Genomic DNA, 21,995 nt, shown 5'->3' on the forward strand with positions numbered 1-21,995 from the left:
AGTAAAATAAAACACATGGTTTATTATATTTCTTTATATAAATAAGGTGTGTGTTTATATATATATATATATATATATATATATATATATATATATATATATATATATATATATATATATATGTATATATATATATGTGTGTGTGTGTGTGTGTGTGTGTGTGTGTGTTTGTATTATTTATTTTTATTTTTACATTTTAGATATAAATCAGAAGATTTCCTCTCAAACGTTTTAGTATCCTATTATGACATTACATTTGACGATATATTCTTTGTTTTCTGAGATCAGTAATGACATCTTTTCAGTTTTTGGATATACTTTTTACATTGCCTGTATATAACTAATTAATTTGTTTTGCCAAATAAGGCTAGTGTTTGTCAGTGTTTGTGTGCCAACCCTGGTGCCAACCCGTGCCAACTAAGAAATACGCGGAAGGGGCGACATTGCACAATGACCAAAGCACGATTTTTACTAATTTTTTGCCGGGGTACCCCCGGAACGCGATTGGGCTAGTTTGGGTCGTGATTGGGAGGGTTTTGAATTAAATTGGGCTGGTTTTGTTACGCAAACCTGGCAACCCTGCATATATAGGGAAACACGTGCAAGTTCCGCACAAAAAAAAAACAGATTACACCACTCAGCATTTAACATCTCTTCACGTCCATGAGTAGCTACATTTAAGCAAGCCTCCTGACTCGGTGAGTAGCAAGTGGTATTTATAATAAACTGTGTATTATACGAATGGTCATTTCAGGCGTGTTTAATTCAGTTTGACATAACGGAGTGGGGGAGATCTGAGCCGTTTCACCTTTTAGCGTTCACTGCTTTTTACTTAAAGATTACAGACCTGTTGAACATCTTCACCGCAGGTAAAACTATAGTTCATTAGCCTACTCGTAGCGAGGCGTGTTATCACACTACATTAGGCTATATGGGGCTAATGTTTTGACATAAAGTAGCCTACTATCTAGTTTTTGTAAGCTGTATGCTTCATGTTTCAATGCTAGTGAAACAAGAAAAGCACATATCGTTGTTCGGGCCAACATTGTTATCAGTGAATTATTCAAAATGACAATTCCTAATTGAATTTTACATTAGGCCTATATTTTACCCTGTCTCTCACATTTTTAATCATTGTTTTTATTATTACTGTGATTTCGTTTTTTTTTAATGGATTTATATGTAAATGGTTATTGTGTATTTGGCCTGCGGGTTTGCTGGGGAAAGTTGAGTCATGTTTGATTGTAATTATATGATCCGGGGAGGAGTCTAATGCTAACGTTTATAGATTTCTGGAGTCTGAAAGTTACAGTATGTTTACATAACGATAAAACTATTTTAAAAATAAAATTAATAAATAAAATGGAAATAAATAAAGGACACTTTTGAAATTAGCACGAGCAACCAGAAAAAAAAGCTTTAAAAATGGATTTTATTATCGAGCTGACTTGTGACAAACTCCCTATGTGACAACTAGCCCAGGTCTCCCCTTTATCTATTTCTTTTTTGCATTTTTCTAAATGCATGCTCTTTTGAACAGTTTTGACACTTGTTACTGTGCATGTCAGTTTGTTGCAAATTCTGAATTATTTTTAATGTAGCAAATCCTTTATGACTTTTTATTATCAGCACCATAGGATGTTAATATATAAAGAAGCAGGCATCAGAGGCGCATGGAAACAGTGGTTTATATGCAGCCTTCTCTCACTTCTTCATGGAGTAATATCTGAAACCACTAGAGCACTGGATATAATGACAAAATATCCACTAATTGATGGGTAGGACTCACTTTTCACTTTTTCACTCACTTGTATTTTTAATCTGCACTTTAAACATAGCTGGTTTATGATACATAGCCTATAACTGAGAATTCTGAATGGCATTGGCGATTCAATATTAAGGGGGCTCAGCCTACATTGAGGTTATGACTTAAAAAATCATATATGTGTGTGTTTGTTTGTAGGGTAGACATGAACAATACTGTAACAAATACATCATGATTTCATTAACTTTTTTTTAATAACCAGTTAGTAGCCTATTAATTTATATTTATTAAGAATATAGACAAACCTTATTTAATGTAATAGTCTAGATTGGCCATATTAAATCATTTCTGTTTTGTTTTCTATTTATAAAAAAAAAAAAAACAGCACATGAATCTATAATTCAAAGTTTCATCAGAAACCACAAATGCGTTTACTCTAATGCTAATAAATGTATGTCACAATCAGCTGCTGGGTCATTATTTAGTAGAACGAAATAACTCCACATGATGTTTCTCTGTCTCTGTCATTCACTCAATCAGTTAAAATGCAGAGATGCAAAAGCATCAGGTGAAAAAGGTAAAATCTTGTAAAAACACTTGTAGTTTTAAACACTATTTTAACTACATTTGTGCAGTAGGCTATAATTAACTTAAAAGAAGATCTACATTTCTCATTTTCATTCATGTAGATAACATGGAAAATGTGCCATACTTTATTAGCCTACACAACACTGTTTTCGACTAAAAACGGAAGACTTTTGAAAACGACACGCTTATCTCATTGTAAACTAAAAAAACGAGTCTGTGAAAACGGTGATGTCATGCACATGTGTAAGCTATTATGTGTTTAGTCTATAGGTTGTTGTTTTTTTTTGTTGTTTTTTTTGTTTTTTTTGGGCAAATGAAAGGATACCATGGAGCCTGGGAAGTCACCCGGAAAGAACAAAACAATCCCTGGCAACAGTTTTGCAATCCGTCCCCTCAGTTTATAAACCGTAGCCTACTCACAAATTCTTAAACTGTTCCCTTGATTTAACAAATCGTGCCCACGAGCTCCTAATCCGCGCCCTTAGATTTGTAAACCGTGCCTTCAGTTTTGGCAATCTGTAGCCTACCCACGAATTCATAAACTGTGCACACGCTTTCGCAGTCCTTTCCCACAGGTTTGTAAACTGTACTCAAGGATTTGTCCCTCCCCCAGTCTGTGTCGGCTGATTCAACCAGGCCACCTGTTTAGGTGCGGGATGCATTGCATTGTGTTTAAACTTTATTTTTCAAAATGGATAATTTCCTGAATTTTTTACATACGGACATCATCACAAGTGGTTATAAAAATGAATCAACACAATATAACATTTTGTCATCATGAAAAATTAAAGGTTCCTACAACAGACTCAAGATGATATGTTTTTGAAGCCTTTGTGTTAAAAGGTTTTGACATTTTCTTAAAGGAAGTAAAAAGGGACTTTATATCAGAGGAGAACATTCTAAAATTGGGATTACAGTGTGTTGTGTATTTATGAAATGCAAATTGACCTTTCTGTGTTTCCTTATACCCTCCTATGTTACTTTCGATGTAAACACCGTAGAGTTTGAGTGTATCATTCGTTGAAATAAAACGGCAAGCACTGGTTTATGCTTACTCCTGCCTCTCGTGTATTTATCTACAAAATATAAGAAATGTATTTTGTACTTTTCGTCGCCAACTGGACCCTTCAGACCACGTTAAGTTTTGTTGTTTTTGAACGTTAGTCGAAGTTTCAAGGCTAAAGATGTTCAGGGCGTGGATTCCACACCCCGACCACGCCATTTTCCATGAGGGAGAGTGAGTGTAGATGCACGCTGAATCCGAAAACAGCCGTGACTGTCGGAACAGAACGAGTTGTCTTTAGACTGACAGACAGAAAAAGAAGTTGACGGAACGCGGATCAAGAAAAAGGGGGAGGAATCACAACAGCTGACAAACTGAAACAAAGAGGTAAAATTTGGCTGGATTAATTGGTTATATTGGACCGTTTGATTAATCAGTAAAGCAGTGGAGTGCTTGCACAGAACATATTGACTACTTTGTATTGGCAAACGAAATAAAAGATGAAACAAATGTGCCAACATTTCTAAGTGTCATGGGTGTGAAAACGTTTAATCTGATGCGCAGTTTAACACAGTCACAAAAACCAGGTGACAAATCATATGAGGAAATAGTGGGCTTACTCAAGGACCACTATTCACACTAACTATTGTTTATCGCAGAGAGATTTCGTTTCCATAAAAGAAATCAGCAAGATGTACCGACCACTGTACATTTATTGAAGGCAATCACCCAGCTTTGCCAGGACTTGGCTGGAGAAGATTAAGTTGGATTGGCAAGTGGTCCATCTGGTCAGTGAAAACTCCAAGGGATTCTGAATAAGTATTTGGATGTGTTCAGTGACGAACTAGGAAGTATGAAGGACATTGCAGTAAAACTGACGGTAAAACCAGACAGTCAACCAAAGTGTTTAAAAGCCAGACTGTTGGCCTATGCAATTAAACCCAAGGTTGAAGCTGAATTAGAGAGACTAGTAAAGGCTGGAGTTCTGCGACCAGTACACACGAGTGAGTGGGCCACGCCAATTGTGCCGGTCATAAAAAAAAAGACGGGTCCCTTCGACTATGTGGAGATTTTAAGGTGACCGTGAATCCAGTTCTGACCCCAGAGCAGTATCCCCTGCCTCGCATTGAGGATCTTTTTGTCTGGTCTCGCTGGGGGCCAACGGTTCAGTAAAATTGACTTGTGCCAGGCATACTTGCAGATGCACATGGACCCGAACTCACAAGAACTTCTTACCATTGTGACCCATAAGGGGATGTACCAATATCAGCGGCTTCCCTTTGGGATTACCTCGGCGCCGGCAATGTTTCAAAGAGCAATGGACCAGATTATCAGTGGGCTGACCTGGGTGCAGTGTTACCTTGATGATTTGCTTATCACCGGAAAGGATGAGGCAGAGCATATAAGCAGAGTAATCTATAAGCCACCTTGCAGAGACTGCAAAGTTTTGGACTGAAAGTCAGGAAGGACAAGTGTGTTTTTCTGCCCTTCTGTTGAGTATTTGGGCCACGTGATTGATAGTTTGGGACTTCATAAGGCACCCTCGAAAGTGAAGGCAATAGTGGAGGCGCCAGCTCTACAAAACGTCAGTCAGCTTCTGTCTTTTTTTGGGGTTGTTGACTTTATGCGGAATTTGTGCCAAATCTAGCTAACAGGCTGAAACCGTTGCACAAGCTACTGAACAAATCCAAAAAGTGGGAATGGACTAAACATTGTGAAGAATCTTTTAATGAGGTGAACACAGCCTTAGCCCAATCTGAAGCTCTCACTCTCCCTATGGCGTCGGGCTGTGGAGTCACACATCATGCCATCGGGTGAGGGAAAAACCCATCGCTTTTGCATCACAAACTTTGAGCAAGGCAGAATGTAACGATGCCCAAATTGAATGTGAGGCACTTACTATTGTCTTTTGGGTAAAGAAATTTCATCAATTCTTGTTTGGTAGAAGATTTACACTCCTAACTGATCACAGACCTCTCACCTCCATCTTTGGCCCACATTCAGGTATTCCTTCACTTGCTGAGCTTACAGTTGAATTTGGATGTCTACTGTGGGGCTCAATGGTCATTATTCCACCACCATTGAGATAATGATTACTGGAGGAACTTCATTATGGACACTGTGGAGTTGTTCGTAATGAAGGAGATTCCCCGTAGCTACCTTTGGAAAAGAAAAAGGAAAAAATGTGCAGTGCATGTCAAAAGCTGAGAAATACCCCTCAACCAGCCCCGTTACACCCCTGGCAATGGCCCGAGGAACCGTGGATGAGAGTCCATATTGATTTTGCAGGGCCATTGGATTACCATATGTTTTTAGTTATTCTTGATGCCCACAGCAAATGGCCAGAAGTTGAGGTAATGAAATGCACGTCATCAATGAAAACTGTGGAAGCCCTTCGTTCAATTTTTGGTCGGTTTGGCTTTCACAGCAACTTGTCAGTGACAATGGGCCTCAGCTGGTCTCGGAGGAGTTCGAGGCTTTTATGATCAGCACCTTATCACCCGTCCACTAACGGTCTTGCTGATCGGTTTGTCCAGACGATGAAGCAAGCTCTTAAGTCGACACAGGGTAAAGGATCACTGAATCAACACTTCTCTACTTTCTTACAGAAACACCCCCCATGTCACCACCAAAGTGTCTCCTGCCGCCGCTATGTTCAAAAGACAACTTTGCACACGTCTGGATTTGTTGAAACCCCTGAAAACAAAACAGACTGTTCAAGCGCAACAACACCTTCAGATGGAACGACGTCTAAAAGCAAAACATTGTTGTTTCAGACCTAGAGACAAAGTGCTAGCTCGTAACTATGGGAAAGGTATCAAATGGCTACCAGCAGTAGTGATTGCACAAACAGGGCCAGTGTCTTACACATACAGTGAGGAAAATAAGTATTTGAACACCCTGCTATTTTGCAAGTTCTCCCACTTAGAAATCATGGAGGGGTCTGAAATTGTCATCGTAGGTGCATGTCCACTGTGAGAGACATAATCTAAAAAAAAAAAAAATCCAGAAATCACAATGTATGATTTTTTAACTATTTATTTGTATGATACAGCTGCAAATAAGTATTTGAACACCTGAGAAAATCAATGTTAATATTTGGTACAGTAGCCTTTGTTTGCAATTACAGAGGTCAAACGTTTCCTGTAGTTTTTCACCAGGTTTGCACACACTGCAGGAGGGATTTTGGCCCACTCCTCCACACAGATCTTCTCTAGATCAGTCAGGTTTCTGGGCTGTCGCTAAGAAACACGGAGTTTGAGCTCCCTCCAAAGATTCTCTATTGGGTTTAGGTCTGGAGACTGGCTAGGCCACGCCAGAACCTTGATATGCTTCTTACAGAGCCACTCCTTGGTTATCCTGGCTGTGTGCTTCGGGTCATTGTCATGTTGGAAGTCCCAGCCTCGACCCATCTTCAATGCTCTAACTGAGGAAAGGAGGTTGTTCCCCAAAATCTCGCAATACATGGCCCCGGTCATCCTCTCCTTAATACAGTGCAGTCGCCCTGTCCCATGTGCAGAAAAACACCCCCAAAGCATGATGCTACCACCACCATGCTTCACAGTAGGGATGGTGTTCTTGGGATGGTGTTCTTGGGATGGTACTCATCATTCTTCTTCCTCCAAACACGTTTAGTGGAATTATGACCAAAAAGTTCTATTTTGGTCTCATCTGACCACATGACTTTCTCCCATGACTCCTCTGGATCATCCAAATGGTCATTGGCAAACTTAAGACGGGCCTTGACATGTGCTGGTTTAAGCAGGGGAACCTTCCGTGCCATGCATGATTTCAAACCATGACGTCTTAGTGTATTACCAACAGTAACCTTGGAAACGGTGGTCCCAGCTCTTTTCAGGTCATTGACCAGCTCCTCCCGTGTAGTTCTGGGCTGATTTCTCACCTTTCTTAGGATCATTGAGACCCCACAAGGTGAGATCTTGCATGGAGCCCCAGTCCGAGGGAGATTGACAGTCATGTTTAGCTTCTTCCATTTTCTAATGATTGCTCCAACAGTGGACCCTTTTCACCAAGCTGCTTGGCAATTTCACCGTAGCCCTTTCCAGCCTTGTGGAGGTGTACAATTTTGTCTCTAGTGTCTTTGGACAGCTCTTTGGTCTTGGCCATGTTAGTAGTTGGATTCTTACTGATTGTATGGGGTGGACAGGTGTCTTTATGCAGCTAACAACCTCAAACAGGTGCATCTAATTTAGGATAATAAATGGAGTGGAGGTGGACATTTTAAAGGCAGACTAACAGGTCTTTGAGGGTCAGAATTCTAGCTGATAGACAGGTGTTCAAATACTTATTTGCAGCTGTATCATACAAATAAATAGTTAAAAAAATATATATAGGCTATTGTGATTTCTGGATTTTTTTTTTTAGATTATGTCTCTCACAGTGGACATGCACCTACTAGTGGTGTCAACAATAATCGATTCGGCGATGCATCGCAATGCGGGGCATGCACGATTCAGCATAGATGCGGCAAAGTGCCATAATCGATTATGTCACTGTTTTAGGGGTGTAACGGTACGCGTATTCGTATTAAACCGTTCGGTACAAGGCACGCATTTTCAAACCGAACGGTTATTTCAAATGTAAGCGCGTCGCGAGCGCGCTCATAATGTAGACGCTGGCGCGACCACAACATCAAATGGCAAACGCAATGTAAGCGGAACGAAACTGAGCTACTCGTGACGGACTGTTTATCAGTTTGGACCAACGCAGCGCGAGCCGATCTTATACTACACAGCGCTAAGAGATCCAGTAAAGAAAGCATTTGAACTCGCCACTAAAGTAATAACATCGCTGCGAGATCTAGTGAGAAACATTCACATTTCTCCGTTATTAACGGATCAAACAGCGCTGACGTGGAAACCAGGAAGAAACATTGTGCCATGAATGAACTATCCAGTGTCCACAGATCTGCAATATTCACCATGGATTTACTGTAGTAACACTAACTGCAACTTTGGAAGTTTGGCAGGAATAGTAGGCTATAATGCTTTCAAGTAACGTTATGTCAGATTTATTTCGACATTATGAATAACATTGCTGCCCTCAAATGTTAATCTGAACTAAAATAAACATTTGTTTATAAGCACAAAATATTACATTTAATTTTTTCCAAGGAGCTGTTTTCTTTTATATGCTCCTAAGAAGAGTCAATTATAGCTCCATCATTGCTCAAAGAAAAAAATGTCATACTTTATGATGTTAGTTCTAATAAAAAAGAATAAAAAAAAAAATCAAGGAAATTTCTCTGGCATTTCTTTCTTTTTGCTGTATCGAAAACGTACCGAACCGTGACACAAGTGTATCGTATTGAACCGAACCATGAATTTTGTGAACCGTTACACCTACACTGTTTATTTTCTGGCCTTGAGTTGGACAATAAAGTTGAAATTTAATTTCAAATGGTTCTCAAGCAGAGAGAAGAGAAACATTTCTCATTCAAAGCACTGAAAGCAGTGATTTATGCTTTCTTTTTCAGGTTTGAAAATGCCATATCCAATACCCTGTACCATTCAATTTTATTTTATTTAATGACATTTATGTCAAAGATACAGGAGAGTGATAATACACACATAGCAGCCAATAAAATCTGTTGTTCAATATCTGACTGCTTGTATTGCCTCATGACTGATGAAAATTTTGCCTTGTTGTGTGCAGTAGAATTTTGATGCATCGCAATGCATCGTAGAATCGAATTGAATTGAATCGTTACCTGGTGAATCGTAATCGAATCGAATCGTGAGGGCAGTGCCAATGCACACCCCTAGCACCTACGATGACAATTTCAGACCCCTCCATGATTTCCAAGTGGGAGAACTTGCAAAATAGCAGGGTGTTCAAATACTTATTTTCCTCACTGTATATAACACGATGAATGTTTCTGGCTTTGTGAAAATGAAATTTACCTAGAAGACAAAGTAATAATACAGTATTATCAAGATTAACATCCTTAGAATGAAAATCGAACAAAAAATGTGCGCAGGTGCTTAGTCTTAGTGCTTAGTCTTTCTTAAAAAATAAAAAGAGCAATCTGGATAAGACTATATTAAGCAACTATAGACCGATCTCAAATCTTCCTTTCACAGGCAAAATCATTGAAAAAGTTGTCTTCAACCAGCTGAACAAATTCTTAAACTCAAATGGATACTTTGATAATTTTCAATCTGGCTTCCGATCGCATCACAGCACAGAGACGGCGCTCATTAAGATAATAAACGATATTTGCTTAAATACTGATTCAGGCAAATTATCAGTGCTGGTTCTACTCGACCTCAGTGCTGCATTTGACACTGTCGATCACAAAATACTTCTAGACAGGCTGGAAAACTGGGTGGGGTTTTCTGGGACAGTTCTAAAATGGTTCAGGTCATACTTAGATGGGAGAGGTTATTATGTGAGTATAGGTGACCATAAGTCTGAGTGGACGCCCATGACATGCGGAGTCCCTCAAGGCTCAATTCTTGCGCCACTCCTGTTCAACCTGTACATGCTCCCAATGAGCCAAATAATAAGAAAGAACCAAATCTCTTACCACAGCTATGCAGACGACACACAGATCTACTTAGCCCTATCGCCTAATGATTACAGCCCTATTGAGTCTCTGCTTCAATGCATTGATGAAGTCAACAGCTGGATGTGCCAAAACTTTCTACAGTTAAACAAAGACAAAACTGAAATCATTGTGTTTGGAAACAAAGATGAAGTTCTCAAGGTGAACGCATACCTTCACTCTAAAGGTCAAACAACTAAAAATCAGGTCAAGAATCTTGGTGTGTCTTTAGAGTCAGACCTTAGTTTCAATAGTCATGTCAAAGCAATAACTAAATCAGCATACTATCATCTGAAAAATATTGCAAGAATTAGATGCTTTGTTTCCAGTCAAGACTTAGAAAAACTAGTGCATGCTTTCATCACCAGCAGGGTGGATTATTGTAATGGACTCCTCACTGGCCTTCCCAAAAAGACCATAAGACATTTGCAGCTCATACAGAACGCTGCAGCCAGGATTCTTAGCAGAACCAGAAAATATGATCATATCACACCAGTACTCAGGTCATTACACTGGCTGCCAGTTACTTATAGGATTGATTTTAAAGTATTATTACTAGTATATAAATCATTCAATGGCCTTGGACCTCAATACATTGCAGATATGCTCACGGAATACAAACCCAACAGATTACTCAGATCATTAGGATCACATCAGCTAGAAGTTCCAAGAGTTCACTCTAAGCAAGGAGAGTCTGCTTTTAGCTATTATGCCAGCCGCAGCTGGAACCAGCTTCCAGAGGAGATCAGATGTGCTCCTACATTAGTCACATTCAAATCCAGACTCAAAACACATCTGTTTAACTTTGCATTTAATGAATGAGCACTGTGTCACTGTTTGTCCGACTGTATACTGTCTTATTTTAGTCTTTATTCTAAACTGTTTTAATTATTTTTAGTTCTTTCTCGTTTCTTTATTTTAAACTGTTCTTTATTCTAAACAGTTTTAATTATTTTTAGTTCTTTCTCGTTTCTTTATTTTAAACTGTTTTGTATATTCTTATTTCTTCTGATTATTTTTAATAGCATGTAAAGCACTTTGAATTACCATTGTGTATGAAATGTGCTATATAAATAAACTTGCCTTGCCTTGCCTTGCCTTCTTTACAAAGTGACATCGCCCACAACAACTTCTCTGGCATGACTAATACAGCGTTATTAGTTGTTTTCGTGGATATGTGTGAATGGGGATCGTTTTGATAACGTTGCCATCTGTACAAAGAAGAAACGCTACAGGTTTTAGCACATCGTTGACGTGTAAACGTACCCTTTGTGGAGGATTTCTGTAACCTGGTGGAAAACAAACACTTTTTAACATGAAAATGACATGAAATTAATTACCAATATGACCAGTTGATGGCTGCAGAGGACCACTCATCCATTTCCACTCCCTTTTATAGTTCTTTGTATTTTGCTTTTGAATTTATTATCAAATGAATAGTATGACAAATTTTAGCTATTTCATGGTACTGAAGTATGAAGTATAGCAAGAGAAGGAAAAGTCCCAAAGTCTTGTAGGACCCCTAGAAAGGCATATTTTTTTATTTTATTTTTAAATTGCCAATTAAAAAACGTGAACTTAATTTTCAAATGAATATAGTATCATGATACATTTTTAAAGTATGCCTTCATGGGTGTGAACTTGAAGTGCTCCATTTTTGCTGGAGGAAAACAGGAGTGTGATGTGGGGTTAATGCAGTGGATAGGAAATCATCTTTTTTCATATTAGTTTTAAGGGGGCTGAGGCGATCACAAATTAATGTACAGATTACGGAGTTAATAGCAATTTTTTATTGCTAAAGCCCTCCCAAAAAGGGCCTGGTGACGCCCTTAGGGTTATCACAGTTAGGGTTGTAGTTATCAAACAAATAAGTACACCCCCTGCTATTAAAATGGTGTTGTGGTGTATTTTGATTTCACACTGCTTCTCTTTCTTTTTACTCAGACACAATGACCTTGCACTACGTCTAAGAATAAATTATAACAACAAACTGAGCAGGATCAATATGCACAACATTCCTCATGTGGCTACAGATATCAGTCGCCTCACTGCTGGTCATGTTGGAGGGCAGGTAATTTCTGTTCCCGACTTTAATTTATATCTTTAAATATCCTTTACTTAGATTTGCTATACTTGCAATTTGTAAATTTAAAGTCACAAACCTATATTTGTGTGTACTGCCTTGTTATAGACACAGATCAAGTGCTGGGCCTGATGCTCAAAGTTGTTCTACCACAAACTCCCCAAATTCACACACATCTTCTAAATTTTACAGTTTCGTAAGAAATATATAATTATTAGGCTTGTAGGATTTCACACTAACTGTATACTAAATAATTTGTTATCGAACAACTCCTTATACCTAGAGTTTAGTTCTCACACTAATAAACATTATATTGTCTTAAAACTCCACTCTCCTCTGAAACGCGTCTAAATCAACAAAATGGCTTCAGCAAAGAATTATTAATGTTTTGGAATGGCCCAGCCAGAGCCCAGACCTGAGTCCTATAGAATCTCTGTTTGAGGACCTGAAGAGGGCTGTGCACAGGAGATGCCCTCACAATTTAACAGATCTGGAACATTTTTGCAAAGTAGAGTATGAAAATAGTTCAAAGTCAAGATGAGCCAAGCTGATAGACACCTATCCTAACAGAATAAGTGCTGTAATAGTCAAAGGTTGCTTCAACTAAGTATTTGTTCAGGGGTGTGCACACTTATGCAGTTAGTTATTCCAAGTGTGTTTTTTTTGTTTGTTTTTTGTTTTTTTATTCTGAAATGTGCCACTTTGGTTATCATTGGCATTCCAGATGTTGTAATTTTTATATTAAAGGAACAAAAGTTCTAATATGATTTCTGTGTTTGTTTTTGTTTTTTTACAGCACAAAAATCAGTTGTTTTTAATAGGGGTGTGTAGATGTACACTGTATAATGTCTTTATGTTGTTATTTTCACTGAACCACCAATTGTTCAAAAAAGTGTTGTTATACTCTTCCTTAAAATGAATGATTCCTTGAACAGTTTGGGCCAGGGTTTTTTTTTTTTTTTTTTTTTTACTTTGTTCAAGAGAAATAAGCCCTTGATATTTGTCAGGTTTTTGCAGCGTACGTGTTGTGTACGGCTCAGGATAAGGATGCTGTCAGGCTGACCTTGGAACAGATTGATGTAATTCGTCGTGTATGTACTGAAAACCCAGAGCTGGAACTGGTCACTACAGCTGAAGGTACTACCACCCTCAACTTGACAAAAAAATATTTTCACTTTGCTGTGACTGAACATTCTGAAGTTTTCAACTTTATACTAGACAGTTTAGATAATTTAAATAATATTCTATTAGAAATGCTTACTGTAATATTAACGTTTATAGATTGTCATCTAAAAAAACAACACTTTTTGAGATTTTGAGGGAGATCTACAGCTGGTAGAAAACTATTTGACACAATCTTGTCTTCCCATGACTGATATTGCTTCTAGTTTAAACATGTCTTCTCCATTCATTGCAGAATAATCAATAAAAAAGTAAAAAGTATCTGTGGCCATTGAACACAGGCTTCACCATATCATTATGTCATGTATCTTCTTGTAGTTTGTTGCTTAAAGGGATAGTTCACCCAGAAAAAAAAAGGTCTGTCATTTACTCACCCTCATGTCACCCTTTTTTATGTGGAATAACAAGTTAATTTGAGAAATGTCTTTTTCCCATGCAGTGGTTTGCCATTGAAGCTTGTTTCTGACACTTAATAAAAAAAAAGTAAAAAGTAATTGCAGACTTTTTAGCTCACAATTCTGACTTTTGTTCTCGCAATTCTGACTTTTTTCTCAGTATTGTGATATAAACGCACAGTTGCGAGTTATAAAATCAGAATTGCAAGTTTATATCTCACAATTCTGACTATAACACGCATTTGCGAGTTATAAAGTCAGAATTGTGAGATATAAAGTATTTTTCCCCCTCAGAAAGTCTTAGTTCACCCCCTTGGGTGAACTATGCCTTTTAAGTTTCTTTGGTTTGCACATAGATAGTATCTTCAGGGTAACTCTAAGAATAGAAATCTTAATGAGATAAAAGTCCTTTAATTTTTACAAAAGACAACGGAAGTCCGGAGAGGATGTTGCAAATTATCTCCAGCACATTCCAATTAACAATAATCTTTCCTATACTTGCAGTGTAAGTGAAATGAGAAGAGACTCTATGCAATCATACAGTTTAAAGGTTTGTGGTCAGTAAAATATTAAAACAATTTTTTTGAAATTATGCTCACAAATGCTGCATTTATTTGATCAAATGCAGTAAAAACAGTAATATTAGGATGTATTATTACAGTTTTAAACAACTGTTTTCTATTTAAATATTTTTTCAAATGTAATTTATTAATTTGATGGCAATACTGAATTTTCAGCAGGAATTACTCAATTAAAAAAAAATTTTTACAAAAGATTGACTGTCACTTTTGATCAATTCAATGCATAATTTCTGAATAAAAGTATTAATTTCTACTGACTCTAAACTTTTGAACGGTAGTATATAGAAGTGTCTGCAAGAGTTTTGTGTGAAATATGTGTAGTACTTGGAGTGTCAGATAGTTTCAGAAAATGTATATTCTTAATGTTTATACACGATAAGGTTAAATTGAGGAGTAAGAAGTAACTCATTCTTAATGTCTGATTATAGTCAAAATATACTGTAACAAAATGGACTCTGAGGTTCACCTTTCAAACAACCATCAATTCAAGACACACACGCGTTTTGTTTTTATGAAAACTTGTTTTATCCATAGACATGATTTTTATACTCTACAAACTTTACATTCTATCCCCTAACCCTTACAGAAAATTTCAGAAAAAAACAAACAATTTAGTATGGTGTGTGTCAATAATTCCAGGTTTTACTATCCTTGTGAGGACTTTTGTTCTCCACAATGTAGGGAATACTTGGGCCACACACACCAAAACTAATACTGTATTAACAAGCCATATGGATTAATAGATGTCGTTTAATATAATGAAGTAAGACCTAAGACCATGACAACATGATAATGGACATATTTTTTTGCAGACTGAACAGCATCAGATGAGTTGAGCTTAATGGCAAGTGCTTGGTTTAGCAACAGCTATAGCTGTACTCAGCCATGATCTCAGCACATAATCTGTTCACCTCATTTTACAATGGACACTCCTGTTCATTGAGCTCAGATTTATTATTGATGTGGAGAGAAGATCAAAATAGAAGGATTACACATGGTTTAAAATATTTGTCTTTCAATTGTTCAGTATTTTTGTGTGTGTGTATGTTTTAAGGAATGAGGAAAAGTACAAAGATCACATGTCTCATCAGTGTGGAGGGAGGCCACTGCATCGACAGCAGTTTACCAGCACTACGCATGTTCTACCAGCTTGGAGTAAGATCCATGGCCCTCACACACACCTGCAACACGCCATGGTAAATACTCACCATACATGTACAACACATGCTAATAATAATAATGACCTGTACAGTCATAAAAACAAGTTTATTTATAGTGAATTGAGAGAGGAACACAAATGTAACACATTCTGCATACTGTCCCAGACATACTGTCCCAGAATTTTAATTTATTTATTTTTGGTCTGTTTAATAATTCAACTTTCTTTTATAATGTCACTTGTAGGGCTGAGAGCTCATCTAGTTTTCACTCATTTTACCGGCGGAAGAGCAACAGCTTGACCGAATTTGGCAAGGTAAGGTTTTCTTATTGATGGATATGAGTCAATGAATCAATATAAAATGAAATGGATGTGGATCAAGGTAAAATTAGAAGATGATGTTTAATTTGAGATAGTTACAGTTGAAAGTTAGATAGAAAATAGAAAGTTACAGTTGTATTTAGTGGGGAATATGAAACTGTATTAAAGGCCTCTTTTGACTTCTGTATTTGGAAATCCCTTTCTTGTGTCCTCTTTTTGAACCCAAAGACTAGAGACAGTTCAAAGACTTTTTTCTTTTCTTTTTTTGCTAAAAAAATGCCTTAGATCTTGGAGAAAATGTTCATGATCATGATTTGTATATCCTGTTTGTACAGTAGTTCATTGTTCTTAAAAAAAAAATATTGTGAGCATTTGTGTACTTCTTTTTTTTTTTTTTTTTTTTTTTTTTTTAAACCTAGGAGAAATGAAAGACTAAACATCATTATGTTGTTGTGGACAATTAACCTATTATGTGATATGAATTAAGTACATTAGAAAAACTTCAGCATGCTCTTCAAAATCTGAATCTACTGTTTTCATAATTATGATGCATATACTTGTTCTTGAAGTGTAACAACAATTATCAGCACATATTTTGCAGTGGAATTCACTGATTATGTTTGATGTACATCATACAAATTTACCCTAACTAACCTGACTTGAATTGATCTTAATGGATGCTTTGCTTTAGTAATTAATGAATTTAACCATTTCCTAATGTCTATCTTTACCTGCTCACCCCAGGCAGTGGTGAATGAGATGAACAGGTTGGGAATGCTGGTTGATCTGTCCCATAGCTCCTGGGAGACAGCCAGAGCAGTGTTAAACCATTCTACCGCTCCAGTTATTTTTAGCCACTCATCAGCCTATGCTATCTGTAACAATGCTCGCAATGTACCTGACGACCTGCTACTGCGTCTGGTGAGACTGTTGTTTGGTTTGCTACATTAAAGGAGTAGTTCACTTTAAAATGAAAATTACCCCATGATTTACTTACCCTCAAGCCATCCTAAGTGTATATGACTTTCTTCTTCCAGACGAATACAGTCAGAGTTATATTAAAAAATATCCTGGCTCTTCCAAGCTTGATAATGGCAATAAAGCCCTTCTGAAGCAAATCAATGAGCTTGTGTAAGAAAAATATTAATATTTAACATGTTACAAAGTAAAATTCTTGCTTCTGGCCATACACAGTCTACTTCCGTCCAAAGCGCAACTTACACAACGTGTGACGTCGGAAGTAGCGTAGTGCGTCATGGCGTAGCGTAAATATCAGCAGTACGTCGCATTACTCGCATAAGTTGTGCTTTACACTTAAGTCGAATCCGTATGTTTGTTTGGCCGGAGGATATTTATTTTACTTTATACAGTTTTAAATATTTTTCTTACACAAACTCATCGCTTTGCTTCAGAAGGGCTTTATTAACCCACCAGAGCCGTGTGGAGTTCGTTTATGATGCATGGAGTCACTTTTTTGAGCTTCAAGCAATTCACTGCCATTATGAAGCTTGGAAGAGCCAGGATATTTTTTTAAATAATTCCGATTGTATTCGTCTGAAAGAAGAAAGTCATATACTCCTAGGATGGCTTGAAGGTGAGTAAATCATGGGGTAATTTTCATTTTAAAGTGAACTAATGTAATGTACTAATGAACTAACTAATTAAGCCCAATGTGGACAGGACTAGATTTCCTGGAGGACGTTTTGTGTTTTACAGGCATACTTTGTAAACAGCAATGTCTGCGTTCCTGTCCGAATGCGAATGTCTGTGATTGCTGATTTTGTTCTATCCCAGCGATTCTCCTTATGTTTTTTGCTTTTTTTACCTACCTGAGAAACTGTTTACGCACCAGTCTTCTGCATGCTTTCATTTCAATATATTCCAACAACAAAAAAAATTACAAAATTGATAAATCGAGATCTCCCTGCTTACTTACAGGTATGTGTGTTTATTATAAACAGACACTTCTATATTCATGTAGGGTTTTTATAATAAATTAAAATTATATCAATAAATAATTAATTAAAAGACAAATATGTCATACATGATACATCCAATCACAGCAGATGAACTTATGTAATGCCCACATCTAGAAATAAACAGAGATGTTAGTTCCGCCGAATCGGTACATGAATTCCGACATCGGGTGATAAGAATTGTAACTCAAATGCCATTTAGAAAACTAGTCCTGTCCGAATAGGGCTTTAGACATAGTTTTCAAAAAAAAAAACTGCCAGTTTCCAAATCTCTAAAATGCAGATTTTACTCACTAAAAAAGACAATAGTGTAAATTGTACACTCTTTTCTACTTTTACCTACATAACATGTACGATATTATGAAAAGGACAAACTTTGCTTTCTTTCTAGAAAGAGAATGGTGGGCTTATCATGGTGAATTTCTACAAAAGTTTTGTAGCATGTTCAGATACCACAAACGTGTCTGTTGTGGCTGGTAAGACAACAGACACAATTTTATTTAATTTTCTAAATTTTTAATTCTGTTTTCATTAGAAACTTTTTTTTTTTTTTTTTTTTTTAGATCATTTTGATCATATAAAACATGTGATTGGCACTGAAAGCATTGGGATTGGAGCAGACTTTGATGGAGCACAAGGGCAAGTAAACTTTTTATCTATGTTTACGTTACAGAAATCTCATGCGTTAAATGCACACTTCTTGGCTAACGTGCCTCTACGGAGTCCATGCTTGCAGTATTCTGCAGAAAATTTAATTTGAACAAAACTGTTTTACATATGCTACACCCCTTGCGTGCCCATTTATAGATATTTGACTGATTCGATAATGTTTTCATCTACCAATAAGACTGTAGTACTCTCAGCACCATTAAACACATTTTACAATATTTAAATTCATTCCAAAGATTTCCACACATATCCCTAAGAATCACAAAGAAAAGCATACAGATTCTGCATGGCTTGTGCCCCTTAACTAAATGTTTGTTTGTGTTAAAGTGTGCCTGTGTTTTTTCACAGATTCCCTCAAGGGCTTGAGGATGTCTCCAAATATCCAGCACTAATTGAGGAGCTGATATCAAGGAACTGGAGTGAGGAAGAGCTGGCAGGAGTGCTTAGACTGAACTTCCTTAGAGTGTTCCAAAAGGTTGAGAAGGTCAGGAAATAAATTCTTGTGTTCAGTTCCCATTTCAATTAGGTCAGTAAAAGTAGCAATCAATCATGGCATCTTTAGGGTTAGTACAAATATATACTGTAGCGCACACATAGTAAACGATTCACCCTTGCAATACACATTAGTGAACATAACATACACTCTTAAAAATAAAGGTTCCACTTCCAAAAGGAAATTATATATATATATATATATATATATATATATATATATATATATATATATATATATATATATATATATATATATAAAATATAAATATAAATATATATATTTTTTTTTATATATATATATATATATATATAAAATATAAATATAAATATAAATATATATATATATTTTTTTTTTTGTGATTCCATAGAATAACCTTTTTTTTTTTTTGTCCCCTTAAGAACCTTTTAGTGAACAGTTCTTAAAAAATATTTTTTTTTTTTCCCCTTAGTGTGAAGAACATTTTAATTATCTGAAGAACCCTTTTCCACTATAAAGAACCTTTTGTGAAATGGAAAGTTTTCTGTGAATGTAGCAAAGTTTAACTCTATGGGTCTTCTATTCTTGAACTCTTTCTTTTTGGCACTGAGCAACTTCAAAAGACAGTCCTGCCAAATCACTGCCAAAGCTTTTTTTTGTACACATTCTTAGATCATCTTATTCCTCTGCCTCTTCCTTTCTTCTACTACAATGGTGATCTTTACACTCCTAGTGTAACTCCTTGTACCTCTCTGTCCTGCACACAATGATCCCCATTAATTTATCTAAACACTTTAAACTTAAGACCTACACTCATTACAAAAAAAAAAAAAACATATATATTTTCTCATCGTCCACCGTCAGCTGACCCCTTCTGTGAAATTACAGTTGTTATTACAACTCCCTCTTCAAAAGAGCATTACATCTCAAATCTGTCTCTCCGATTACCCCTTATCCCTGGTTATCAGTGAACCGCTCTAAAACCAAACAGACCATATACCATGATGGAAATAATATGCATATACATATCAGGCCTTACCATGCTCTTCTAGATAAGGTGTGATAAGCTTCCACCAAATGTCTCTGCACTTCGTTCTGCACATTCAGTCTGAAGAGATGTAATCTAGCTGCACTTAGTTTGGACCGCAACCAATGAAAACAGTTTTCTCCATTAGCCTTGCGTATCACTTCCACAAGCTGCAGAAAACCCTGTGTTCAAAACACCTTTTAAAAAAATAAAAATAAATCAACATTATTTTAATCCACTTTAAGGATGTGTGTACCGAAATAAAAGACACATTCTTATAGTTTCAAGTATATTAAAACTATGTCATTCAGTGTGGTCATAGCACATCTCTCCCTCTCTCTCTCTCTCTCTCTCTCTCTCTCTCTCTATGTTCAGGTACGTGATGATATGCAATACACTTTACCCAGCGAAGTTGAAATCCCATTTTTGGAAGCAAACAACAGCTGTCGTGTGATACTGGCTAATCCAGTCAAGGCCGACAGTAGCTATCGAAATGGAAAAGCTTCATTGATGCCTGTAAGAGCTATCGCCTGGTTTATCATACTTTTGGTCCAGTTACTGTAATATACATTAAGACAGTGAATCTTCCAGAGACAGTATACAAATCAAATGTTCTACGACACACTGCCTTGAGATTGCCTTGCCAACACCTGATTGAAATCTTAAGAAATCTTAAATTTTCTGACTGAAACTTTGGAATTTTGGAAACTTATGTTTGGTAACAGTTTCTGAAGAAGACCGTACTTTAGCTTTGCATATTAATAAACCATTATAGTGTACAGATGACATTTCTGTAAATGAATGAAAAATTGAGTTTTGTGTTCAGCTCATGAGATAACAAAATTAAGTAACAAACAAACTGCATTGCTGCATTATCTCGTACTGCCATAGCATATCAGTAAGAGGCATCTGTTTCTTTCGTTCTGTTTCTTTTTTTGTGGCAGTAGTAGCGTTAAATATAAGAAATTATTGGTTTTTATTTATTTATTATTATTATTATTATTATTATTATTATTATTATTATTAATTATTGTTATTATTTGTTTCCGAATACATTTCTCAAACACTCCTTTTACCCCTTACCTTGGACCAATAAGTAAACACACACCACTGAGCAAGTAGACATGTTGAACTGCTCAAACTTAGAAATTAATCTTTTGAAAGCACCAGAGAGCCCATAGTGTATGCTTATATTTATCTGCATATGATAAATAATACTTAATATGATACGATAATACTATATTAAATGTAAATACAATTATTAAATGAGGAAAAAAATACTCATCACCTTTACGATGCAATACCACCTGTTTTTAGCTACCTTCTTTTAGTTAAACCATGAGGTTTGCAGTTAAAGGTTCTTTTTTTCCCAGGCAAAAATAAGATTATACAATACAAATATCATATTCTGCAATTCATTGTGCACTTTATTGTAACTTTCTTATTTTTATAGTTTTTAAAATATATTTATCTTAATACTATACATAAGTCAACTGCATGTTTCACTGAAGTGTTTAATCTTTCTCTTCAACATGGAACACTATACAGATGTAACACTATACAACCAGTAAAAGATCATTGCCTTTATATTTCAGATATAAATGTTGTTAGACAAGTCTTTCATATATTCTATTTGTATAACAAATGTATATTGTCTGTACAGTTATCATGCCCTAAAAAAAGAATAAAGACTTTGTATCAGTATCCAAAATGTCTCCTCCTCAATTACTAAAATTCATTACATTTGAAAATAACAAAACTGTTAATTTACATTCTCTTAAAAATAAGTGATAAAATGCAGTTATAAATTACAAAATCTACAGAGCTATTCATATCCAATATTTATCCCATTCCAGCTCCTTTGGTTATTTTCTAAAGCTAATACATCCAATACAATGGGGAGTTTCTACAAATAAATAATAAAGACAAAATAAATAAAAAATAGAAGCACTCAAATGGAAATTTAAGTTCAGCACTTGCTATATTTTAAGTTCAGCAATAGAATGGCAGTCTTGAATGTACTAGGAAGCACTAGATCTGTTACATGGCCAGTGAAAGTCACGATAATAATTGCGTGTATTTCGTCCTATTAAAAAAATGTTATGCGTGTAATTTTATATATTAAAAGGATATGTAAAGTTTTATTTTTATTTTTAAATTAGTCACTGTTAACGGTTGTGAAATATTTTTCTTGGTTCTTGCCCAA

General features: G+C 36.2%; 1 protein-coding gene across 1 annotated transcript; it reads left to right on the forward strand.

Moving 5' to 3' along the window:
• The first annotated feature begins 168 nt into the window (after nucleotides 1-168).
• dpep2 (dipeptidase 2) lies at nucleotides 169-21,972 on the forward strand. Its single transcript, XM_079866579.1, has 11 exons — nucleotides 169-698; nucleotides 1,630-1,778; nucleotides 11,869-11,995; nucleotides 13,015-13,144; nucleotides 15,220-15,361; nucleotides 15,570-15,639; nucleotides 16,390-16,566; nucleotides 18,013-18,097; nucleotides 18,185-18,260; nucleotides 18,639-18,774; nucleotides 20,165-21,972. Exons 2-11 carry the CDS (start codon nucleotides 1,639-1,641, stop codon nucleotides 20,351-20,353), a joined length of 1,272 nt encoding a protein of 423 aa, XP_079722705.1. The 5' UTR covers nucleotides 169-698; nucleotides 1,630-1,638; the 3' UTR covers nucleotides 20,354-21,972.
• The last annotated feature ends 23 nt before the right edge of the window (nucleotides 21,973-21,995 follow it).

The sequence above is a fragment of the Squalius cephalus genome (genome assembly GCF_949319135.1).
Source record: "Squalius cephalus genome assembly, chromosome: 3".
NCBI classification, from domain to species: domain Eukaryota; kingdom Metazoa; phylum Chordata; class Actinopteri; order Cypriniformes; family Leuciscidae; genus Squalius; species Squalius cephalus.

Coding starts and splice junctions, on each gene's coding strand:
- dpep2 (XM_079866579.1), top strand. CDS start 1,639: ATGTTAATATATAAAGAAGCAGGCATCAGAGGCGCATGGAAACAGTGG. Junction 13,145..15,219: donor ACTGGTCACTACAGCTGAAG/GTACTACCACCC, acceptor GTATGTTTTAAG/GAATGAGGAAAAGTACAAAG. Junction 15,640..16,389: donor GCTTGACCGAATTTGGCAAG/GTAAGGTTTTCT, acceptor TGCTCACCCCAG/GCAGTGGTGAATGAGATGAA.